The sequence below is a fragment of the Dermacentor variabilis genome, chromosome 4 (assembly GCF_050947875.1).
Source record: "Dermacentor variabilis isolate Ectoservices chromosome 4, ASM5094787v1, whole genome shotgun sequence".
Lineage (NCBI taxonomy): Eukaryota > Metazoa > Arthropoda > Arachnida > Ixodida > Ixodidae > Dermacentor > Dermacentor variabilis.
Genome location: NC_134571.1, coordinates 237,853,208 through 237,864,406, shown reverse-complemented (window position 1 = coordinate 237,864,406; position 11,199 = coordinate 237,853,208). Strand labels below are relative to the sequence as shown.

The following is an 11,199-nucleotide window of genomic DNA, read 5'->3' as shown; positions in this document are numbered from 1 at the left end:
TCAACGACGCGTATCTATCTACACAGGCGGGAGCAATGTCTCGTATTTCCGCATCAGTAGTAAGGGAATTTTTTAGAGAACTACAAAGGAACCGCTTTCAAAATATGGCGATAATCCTATCGTTTCGAGCAATCGCTGTCCTTATCTCCCACTCTATAAATCAAAAAGCCCTTCACCCTTCCACCTACATACGAGCTTCACATGCAGGAGTCCAAGCAGCAGTAGGGCCATCGCGCCCAGGACCTCCACCTGGACGTCCGCCGCCTGTACTGGATGGTCACGGTAAGCACGATGACATGCTTCTTTGTCAAGCAGGCCACATCTGTGCTGAAGATCAATATGCTGTGTTGGTCATTAGAAAACATGCACCATTTTGGTACCGCCTTTGTCAAATCAAGGATTCAAAACTATACACACAGAAACGAGCTGTGCCTAGTAATACTTGCATCAAACGTAAATGCTTAGTTTAACGATTTACAAAGGCGCCGCTTTTCGAAATATCGCGGTAATCATTTCATTTGCGTTCTAGCAATCATAGACCTTATCTTACGCTATAGAAAGCAAAAGACGTCACCTTCAAACTTTATTCGAGTTTCCCTCGCATGATGTCTACAAGCAGTTGCGCCATCGCGCTCACCATCTCCATCAGGGGTTATACCGCATGGGTTTGGTGGTCCTGGTATGCAGGACGTGATGCTTAATTCTCAAGCAGACCAAGCAGTGAGCATCACCGTTTAGTGCCGGTAAAATTTGTGACGATTACCATGTCAACGCACTTGTCAATTCAACGATCGATGGTCATTCAGATGCTGGACTATCATCTCGTATTTCTGCATCATCAAGAGCATTTTATTAAGAAATACCAAGGCATCGCATTTCAAAACATGAGAAGAATTGTTGCGTACCACTTCGAGCAATCACTGAAATTTCTCTCGATGTATAAATCAACAAAGCATTCACATTAAAAATATATGAGTTTCACATGCAGGAGGTCCAGTAGCAGTAGGGCCAGGACCTCCGCCTGGCCGCCCACTGCTTGGAATGGCTAGTCACGGTATGCAGGATGATATGTCCCATTGTCAAGCATACCATATCTGCGCTGAACAACTTGTTGTCTGCGTGATAATAGTCAAACTGACGATGTTACCACCCTGATCAACTGAACGATGTGAAGCTATTTCATATGCGCGAGTAATGTTTCGTATTTCTGCATTAGCAATCAAAAATCCTTTACCTTCAAACTAAATAAGTGCTTCGCATGCAGAAGGTCCAGCAGCAGTCGGTCCACCGCGTGCAGCACCTCCACCTGGCCGTCCGCCGCCTGGAATGGGTGGTCCCGGTAAGCAGGATGACATGCTTCATTTTCAGACAGGCCACATGCGCGCAGAACATAAACCTGCTTTGCTCGTCATTAGAGTAACATTGACCATTTGGCCACCGTCCTTGTCCATTTGACCATGAGAAAGGCTGATCGCTGTTAACAGTGGCTGGTAACAATTCCTGACCTAATGTTCCACTATCTGGGCATGTTGAATCAGCAGGGACGCAGCCGGCCATAAACTCGTTCCTTTTCTTGGTGCAGTTCGCTGCACTTGCATCGGGATGCGCCAGCTGCCCGACGGTGACCAGCCAACTTGATGTGACGCTTTCAGCTTTGCACTGCGCAACTGTGTCGCCGAACCAATTTCAAGTGACAGGAATGGCGTCATCCATATGTGATGCATTGTCAGAAACCCAATGTCCTGTTTCACCGCCTAATGCTCGATGCGCGATACCGGAAATATTCACCTACGCACAAGTTCTGCTTCCTCATACGGATGCTTCACTATCGTCAGTGCCATCACACCTACCCGACTATTTAAAACGCCAGATGCTAGGTGAACCTTCCAGTGGGCATGTTGGGAGCAGCAGGGATGCAGCCGGCCATAAACCTGTTCCTTTTCTTGGTGCAGGTTGGTGAAGCTCCTCCTTGTTATTGTAAAAAATCAAACAATGTGTTTCTGCTGCTCCTACTATGCCCCAGTGTTTTTACACCATTACTTCTGATTGTTTCAATGTTATGAAACTGCTAATATTGTGTGGGGACATATAAGAAAACCCTGGACCTGATCACCTGAATTTACCGCCAGAGTTAGTAGCTGTTAAAACTATTGTTGCACATGTTCACTCGCGTCATGATGAACTAAGGATAATGCTCGACGACGTGAAAAAAAGTCAAATTGCCCTAGAAGAAACTGTCTCTGCCATTAACTCTAGACTTACCATCGTAGAGGACCGCATAAACAATTTAGATGACTGCCAAACTAATGGCCTGCAGCAAGTAATTGCGGACAGAGTTTGTGAAGAAGGTGCCGAACTTCGGAGCAGGCTAAACGGTCTTGAAGACCGCGCACGTAGGGAGAACCTAATTTTTTACGGTCTTGCTGACTCGTCAAGTGAATCCTGGGCTCAATCGGAAGAAAAAGTTGAAGCTCTTGCATGCAGTAGCTTAGGTATGCAGTTATCATCTGACAGTATATCTCGAGTCCATAAATAGTAGCATACGTAGCTGCTAAATGTCGACCAATAATTGTAAAATTTACAAGCTTTAAAACAAAAGATGCTATATTTTCTAATAAGGGCGAACTTAAAGGATCAGGTGCATGCATTTCGGCAGACTTCTGCAAGCAACCCGTAATTGCCAAAAGAAAGTTGCCGAGTATGGCAACGCCAGCGGACAGCCCTTTTCCTTGTGATACAATAGTTTGTTCACCAACAAAAAATGCTTGATATAGTCCTCGCAAACAAATACTGTGTACGAAATTCCCCAGAGTGCCCATCGTTCTCCGCTTTCCTCAATCGCTTCTACGTCACGGCACAATAACCCGCCAAAGAGATAGCATTACTCTTCTAAGAGGGGCATGCCTACAGAGAGCAACATATCTTTTGTCTTTACAAACATTAGCAGTGTAATTCACAAACGAGATGATTTGACTTCTATCACTGATGATTGTGCTGCAGTTGTGGTAGTACTGACAGAAACTTGGCTTTCAAGTAAAATCGCTGACAATGAAATTTTGCACTGTCAAAATGATTATAAATTCTTGAGATCTGATTGAAGCGCAAGGAAAGGCAGTATTATGCTCATTGCAGTATCAACGCGTCATTTCTGTCAAGATATTCCAGCCATATCTCCACTAGAAATTGTGTGCACATGCTTTCGTTTCAGACGTCACGAAGTAGTAATTATTTGTGCCTGTTACCGTGCACCTCAATCTTGTTTGACGTTCTGTAACACTTTATAGGACGCTTTAAGTAATATTCTTGTACAATACCCGAAATGTCGCCTTCTAGTATTAGGTGATTTTAATTTCCCAGGTATTTTGTGGGATAGCAGCTATGGCTTTATTTGCACGCATACAAATGAAAGCTCGGATTTTGCTAATATCTGTCATGATTTCAATTTAACCCAATTAGTAAAAAAACCTACGCGAGTTATTACTACCTCTTCAAACGTGCTAGATTTAGTCCTTACTTCAATCCCAGATGTGTTTTCAGCATTTACATATTTGCCTTGGTTAAGTGACCATTGCATCCTTCACTTTCTTTGCAAGTTTCCTTTCGAGCGAGCGCCACAGCACGGCAAAATCATAAGAGAATATGCTAACGCGAACAGCACCGCTACTAACATCGAAATGCAATATTTTTGCGAATCGTTACTGCGCTTCAACACGTATAATAGTGCAGAAGAGGACTGGGCAACATATGAAGCAAAAGTGCTTTCCCTTATCGAGAAGTATGGGCCTTTGCGTAAAATTCATTCCAAATTTCGCTCTCCTTGGTTCATTCCACTGCTCAGCCATCTACGAAACAAGAAAAAAATGAATATACAGGAAAGCAGTATCAAGTGATAATGCTGAGCGCTGGAAAGCTTATCGAAATTGCGTCTCTGATTACAAGCGTGAACTTGAAGCGGCCTAGCACAATTTCTTTTCAAGCACCCTTCCTTCGCTGCTTCGAAATAAACCGCGTAAATTTCGGAAGTGGTTAGTGATAAACTGAAACAAGATATTCAACTATATGATGAAACGGGGAACGTCATACCATCTGATATGTGCTGTGTTGCTTTGCATAACGTATCTAAAGGTTCATTTTCTGATGATCAGTCTTTTTCATCACCCGTATTTAATAGCCCCTTGTTTACCACGATGGATACCATAATCATTGACTGGGTTGGAATAACAACACTCATAGAGAATCTAAAGGTATCTGCAACCGGCCTTGATAAAATAACTGCTCAGTTTTTGAAATGCACTGTAACCGACTCATCTATAAATTTATCTAAACTTTTCAAGCAGTATAGAAGGCAGTGTCTAGAAGGCGGGGAAGAAGTCTAGAAGGCGGGGAAGGTGGTCACTATTCCAAAACAAGGTAACCCTTCAAGCACTATCAACTACAGGCCCATCTCGTTAACCAGCATTTCCGTGGAACTTCTGGAACACATCATTTTCTCTAATCTCATGCTTTTCCTTGAATATAACACCTTTCTTTAGTAAATATCAGCATGGTATCCGAAAAAACTTTCATGTGCCAGGCAACTAGTCATGTTTACTAATGACCTGTTCTCTTCTCTAGAGCGAGGTTCTTCCATTGAATGTATCTTTTTAGACTTTGAAAAAGCTTCTGACAGAGTGTGCCATCGTCTCCTTCTGAAATTAAGTCAACTTAACACTGACCCTTATTTACTTAAGCGGATAGAATGCTTTCTCGACAAATGAACTCGGTTCGTATCCACTAACAATTCCGTTTCACCAGCCTGTTTCGTAACTTCCGGTGTGGCACAAGGCTCAGTCCTAGGGCGTCTCTTATTTCTTATTTACATTAACGATCTGCCGGAGAAACTGACGTCTAACATCCGTCTTTATGCAAATGACTGTGTTATTTATTGTGAAATAACTATCGCAGATGATTCCTTTTTAATTCAATCTGACCTTAACACCATTTATTCGTGGTATAACCAGTTATTAATGAAATTAAATGTCAACAAACGTAAAATGATGAAATTTTCTCGCGGTAGTGCTGTTTCTACATCGTCATTCAAAATTAACAAATGTACTCTGTCCTCTGTCACTTCCTATAAATATTTAGGTGTTCACATTACTAACAATCTCTCATGGCAAACTCACATTGAATACATAACAAACTCTGCCAATCGTACGCTAGGTCTTTTACGTCGCAATTCTTCTCGCGCGCCCTCTTCCCTAAAACTTACATTATAAAAAACATTAAAAGGTCTAAACTAGAGCATGCTTCGTCAATTTGGGATCCATCTACAGCACAGCTAACATACTTACTTGAAGCCATTTAGAACAACTCTGCACGTTTCATTATGTCCAATTATTCCCGCAGTGCCAGTGTACCCGCCATCAAAACTAGCCTTCATCTGCCAGACCTATCATCAAGGAAACTCGCCCGGTTATCACTCTTTCATAAAATGTACTATACTAACCCAGAATAAAAAAATGACCTTTGTATATCACCCCGTCATATTTCAACGCGATTCGACCACAACGTCAAGGTACAAGTAACAAGATGCCGCACAAACCTTTTGTTCAATTCTTTTCTGCCCAAGACAGCATCTGAATGGAACCACCTCCCCGCCTCTGACACCAGCAATCCGGTTCATTCAGCCTTTCAGACTGCTATATCTAATATTATGTAATGATTCACCACCCCTCTCTGTAACTCCATCAGGCATTGAGAGTATATTGGATAAATAAATAAATAAATAAATCTAAATCAAGAGACGCACTCAGCGGCAGTGGCACAAATGAGACCTTCTTCAAGCAGCTAACAATAATCCGTTACTACGCAGGAACTTCCGAAACCTTTGGAAACAGCCACCACCACACTGTATCTGCAAGCGGGACTGCCATTGGCCCTCAAGTCGACACGGACCCTACGTCACTGACAAGAAGCTACAAAAGGATGTGCTACCGACGAAGAATCTACATACACTCAGTGGCAGTGGCACAAACGAGACCTTCTTCAAGCAGCTAACAATAATCTGTTACTACGCAGGAACTTCGGAAACCTTTCGATACAGCCGCCACCACTCTGCAGCGCCAAGATGGACTGCCATTGGCCAAGTCAACACGGACCATACGTCACTGACAAGAACCTACAAAAGGCTGTGCTACGTACCGACGAAGAATCTACATACACTCAGTGGCAGTGGCATGAACGAGACCTTCTTCAAGCAGCTAACAATAATCCGTTACTGCACAGGTTGGTTTTTTCACCTTTCCACACTTATTTTTGATTTATGTTGCATGTCATTGCTGCTGAGCGATTTCAGTAATACCACTATCGATTTACTTTGATCGCGCATACACAAGAGCGTGTGCCTGCCTTTAATTCTCTACTGCTGCTTCAGTGCAGCATGCTTTTTCTTCCCGGGTGCAATGGCTAGTTCTGCTTCCGATATATGTCTGGTTTGTAAACAGTCGCTTCTAACAGATGGCTCGTTCTTTGTATTTTCAGATAGCGGGTATAGTTAACATTCGGGCGCCTGTTCTGGTACGAACAAGACTACCTACCAAGCAATGGCAGAAACTGTTAAAGAAGCTGGAGATGTCAAACATGTGTAATTTCAGCTGCTCGAGGCCCCCCAAAGGTAACAAAGCAGGTGCAGAAAGAGCATTCATTCACTGAAAAGATGCCACAAAAATCAACGACAAAGCTTTGTGAATTGCCAGATGTTAAACAGAAACTAGATGTCCTTTTCCATGTGAAAGAAACCGTGAAAAGTATGGAAAAGTCTGTCCAGCATCTTGCAGATCAGTACGATCAACTACTCGCAGGAATGAAGCTTCAGTCAACTGAAATTGTTGCTTTAAAGAAAAGAGTTGAAAAGATCAAGGCAGTGAACACTTATCAAAAATTCGTGGAACTACGACAACAAATGAACAGCTTGGAACAATTTAGTAGAAAGAATAAGAACTACATGGACTTGTGCAAGCCGACAATGAAAATCTGTTCCAAAAGATTAAGCTTTGGATTTAGGCCTGGTTCAGTTCACTAAACAGGACGTAGAAGGCCTTCATAGACTTCCAACTAAACGTGGTAAAACCCCAGCAGTTCTGGTTCGTTTTTCTTCGCGTTCAACGAAGGATCAATGGATGGCAAAGAAACAAAGTATGAGGGAAGCTAAGTCCACGGTATACTTTCTTGATAATTTAGCAGCGCAGAACAAAAAGCTCATGTTGATGATGAGGGCAAAGGCTGCATATAAGCAGTGTGCATATGCATGGCATAGTAAAGGGAAGCTGTTGGTGTGCCAGTGCAACGGTGAACCGGCAATACAGATTGCATGTGATGCCGAGCTAGACAAGATAATCTAACAGACGCCACTGTTGCTGTGTCTTCTTTATATGTTCGCCTTCCTTTTCTTTTTTGATGGCATTACAAACTAGGCCCTTCTGCTACGATGCTTTATCCTTTAATTCTGCTGGGCGCAGTTCGCTTGTTCACGAAAATGACAGGATGTCAGTTTTTCACGTGAAAACTAGAAGCCTAAAAAATAAGCACTTTGAAATACAGACGGCCTTGGGTTGCCTAAATGACAGATTTGATATACTTGCATGCACAGAAACATGGTTCACCAGTGAAGATGATGTTGCTGCTGAGCACGACGTCGCAGGATCGAATCCCGGCCACGGCGGCCGCATTTCGATGGGGGCAAAATGCGAAAACGCCCATGTACTTAGATTTAGGTGCACGTTAAAGAACCCCAGGTGGTCGAAATTTCTGGAGTTCTCCGCTACGGCGTGCCTCATAATCAGAAAGTGGTTTTGGCACGTAAAACCCCATAATTTATTATTAAATGGTGTTGTATCCTTCCCTGAGTACAAATTTGAAGGGATGTTCAGAGAAAACCGTAGAGGTGGTGGCGTAGCATTGTACGTTAAAGAAAATGTTCAGTATGAAGTTTTGTCAGACTTTTCTTTTGTTCGTACACACTACGAATCGATTGCTGTGAAATGTTGTGGAACCCTGGTTGCCTGTATTTATCGACCGCCATCTAGTGAAATTGCCGAATTTGTTCAGTTTGTACGTGATCTGCTTGAATAAGCATGTATCCAAATTATGCCTGTTGTTTTAGTGGGATATTTCTATATTGATATGTTGACTAACAGCTCCCGACGACGTTTTTTTTATGAAGCTATTGATACATTTCACTGCACCAATGTCATCCAGCCACCAACCAGAATAACCTAAGAGAGCGACACGTTAATAGAATTGTGTGTCACAAACCATGAGTTGTCTAGTGTTCTATCTGGCGTTCTCACCTTTGATTTAAGCGACCACCTACCTATTTTCTGCTTTTTCCCCGGTTAATAAGAAAACGAAAAAAACCTGCCAGCTCAACAAATCGTATACTACAGTTTCAATCAAGATAACCTGGCTACATTTAGATCTATGATAGAAAGCACGGAATGGAGCGATGTTTACAATGAAAAAAATCCTAGTATAGCGTTCAGTATCTTCATTGAGCTAGTAAATCTTCCTTCCTTCCTTGTTACTAAAAAAAACTACAAAAAAGTCTAGAAAGCCATGGGTATACAAGGGAATCCTATAAATGAATTGTAGCACGTGAGAAACTTTTCGACAAATTCATCCGATTAGAAGATCCAGTCATACCTAAGGAATATAAACAATTAAACAACAAGTTAGGTGCTGATATAAAAAAGCACGGAAAGATTACTACAAGAATAAATTTGCTGCAATTTCAAATGGTCCTAAAAAAGTCTGGAATGGTCTTAGTGACCTTATGGGAAGGGCTACGTGTAATGTTCCTAACGCATTAACACTCAATAATGTTGACTAGAGTGGCGTTGCCCTGGCAGACAAATTTAATGCACATTTCTTATCCTCTGGTGAATCGGTTCAAAAAGAAGATAGAAAGCATGAAATTAACGTCTACATTGCCTCTCCAGTTGTAGGTTCTATATTCTTAAAGCCGTGCAGTAAACATTAAGTGTTCCCGTTCCTTCGAAACCTAGACAAATCCTCGGTGGCTCGAGCAGATGAAATTAAGGCTGAACCAATTATTGCTCTTGGCGATCTAATCAGCTCGCCACTACAACATATTTGTAATGATGCTTTAGACCAAGGTGTATTTCCAGACGGTATGAAAATTGCAAGAGTGGTTCTTTTGCACAAAGGTGGCCTCTATGACAACATAAATGACTATAGGCCTATATCTGTCCTTCCTTTCTTTCTAAACTACTGGAATATTTGATGAAACAAAGACTGTGGAAGTTTCTCGACACCAGACAAATTCTTGGGAAAGAACAGTTCGGGTTTCGGGAGAGGACTTGGCGGCAGCGAGACGACAGGCGATGACGCAGAATTAAGCGTGTATCTACTTTTTCGCCCTCCAGATAAGCCCGGAACGCAATCCAGCCGTGGACCGCTCTGACCTGCAACTGCGCTGAACTTCACAACGTGCTACCGTCGTTGCCTTGGCGGGGGGCGTGTGCCTTTACTCAACGCTTCTGCGTCTGCGCCGGGAGCCAATTGAGGCTACAAAAGCCGCAGTCGTCGTTGGAAGCGGTCACTTGGCGGCCGCGAGACGACAGGAGAGGACGCAGAATTAAGCGTGTATCTACTTTTTCGCCCTCCAGATAAGCCCGGAGCGCAATCCAGCCGTGGACCGCTCTGACCTGCAACTGCGCTGAACTTCACAACGTGCTACCGTCGTTGCCTTGGCGGGGGGCGTGTGCCTTCACTCAACGCTTCTGCGTCTGCGCCGGGAGCCAATTGAGGCTACAAAAGCCGCAGTCATCGTTGGAAGCGGTCACTTGGCGGCAGCGAGACAACAGGAGAGGACGCAGAATTAAGCGTGTATCTACTTTTTCGCCCTCCAGGTTAGTTGGTTTTCATAGTTCAAAGCTTGTCCGAATCTGTTTCTTTCCCAGTCGTACTCGCCGCTGCCAATAATTTCTATCGTGTTTGGCCGGTGCTGTATGTGAAACACCATGACTTCGCGTTTTGAAGAAATAAGAGAGGAGTACCGAAAGGAAATGAAGGAATTCAAGAGTAAGCTTGAACGCGATGTACGGAAGGAACTTCGCGTCTTTGAGAAAAGCCTTGACAATTTCAACGCGAGGTTTGAAGAGGTCATGAAAAAGAATGAAACCCTTCAAAAAGAAAACCAGGAGTTAAAGGAAGCCAATGACACTCTCATGACCGAATGCACTAAAATTAAAAAGGAACTAGAGGAGCAAGAGCTCAGGATTACAGCTAATGAGCAATACTCCCGGAACTGCAACGTGGAAATAAAGGGAGTGCAGGAGAGCAAAAGTGAAGACCTTGTACAGACAGTGTGCCAGATTGGAACATCGCTTCAGTATAAGGTTGAACCGGATGATATTGAAGTCGTGCACAGGGTGGAAACTCGCAACGACCAGGCGCCATCTAACATTGTCGTGCGGTTTAAGAGCCGCTGCAAGCGTGATGCATTTCTTCAGAAGGCGAAAAAGACTAGGCTTACCATGCATGACCTTGGCCGCTCCTCAAATGAACCCATTTTTGTGAACGAACATTTGTGTCCACCATTGAAGCGGCTCCTGGGCATGGCCATTGAGAAAAAGAGAGTGTCAAACTGGAAGTTCGTGCGGGTCAAAAATGGTCATATTTTCGCGCGTAAAGATGAAGACTCCCGAGTTGTCCGAGTGACATGTGCACGGGACATTGATAAGATTCAGTAAGCATACATAACTGCATTTCTTTGCTCGGTTCACAAAGGAATGGCCGTTACACACGATGACGTAAATAAAATATTTGTATTAGAAAATATTAAAGGATTCACATGTTTCCACTTGAATGTAAGGTCGCTACGGAACAAAGAAGATCAGTTAGGTATTCTGCTAAACAGTTTCAATTTTAAGTTTGACTTCATATTCCTAACCGAAACATGGCTTACTTCAGAAAGTGACACTCCAAAACATGAAAATTACAACAATTTTTCGAAAAGCAGAAGTAACCGAAATGGTGGTGGGTTGCTTATGTATGTGAAGAGTGTCAGATGCGATTTAATGGAAAACTATTCGTTAATGACGAATGACGTAGAAAGTCTTGTTGTCCGATCCAATGATCATATGTTTGCTGTCATGTACCGCCCGCCTGATGGGAATTTACTCAATTTCTTTGCCT

The 11,199-nt window shown here is 43.0% G+C and overlaps 1 protein-coding gene across 1 annotated transcript; it reads left to right on the top strand.

Annotated features, from left to right (window-relative positions):
- Positions 1–10,022: 10,022 nt before the first annotated feature.
- Positions 10,023–10,754, top strand: LOC142578547 (uncharacterized). Its single transcript, XM_075687917.1, has one exon. It carries the CDS (start codon positions 10,023–10,025, stop codon positions 10,752–10,754), a length of 732 nt encoding a protein of 243 aa, XP_075544032.1.
- Positions 10,755–11,199: the final 445 nt, after the last annotated feature.

What these genes read in the sequence shown, in the direction of transcription:
- LOC142578547 (XM_075687917.1), top strand. Translation starts at nt 10,023, where the DNA reads ATGACTTCGCGTTTTGAAGAAATAAGAGAGGAGTACCGAAAGGAAATG.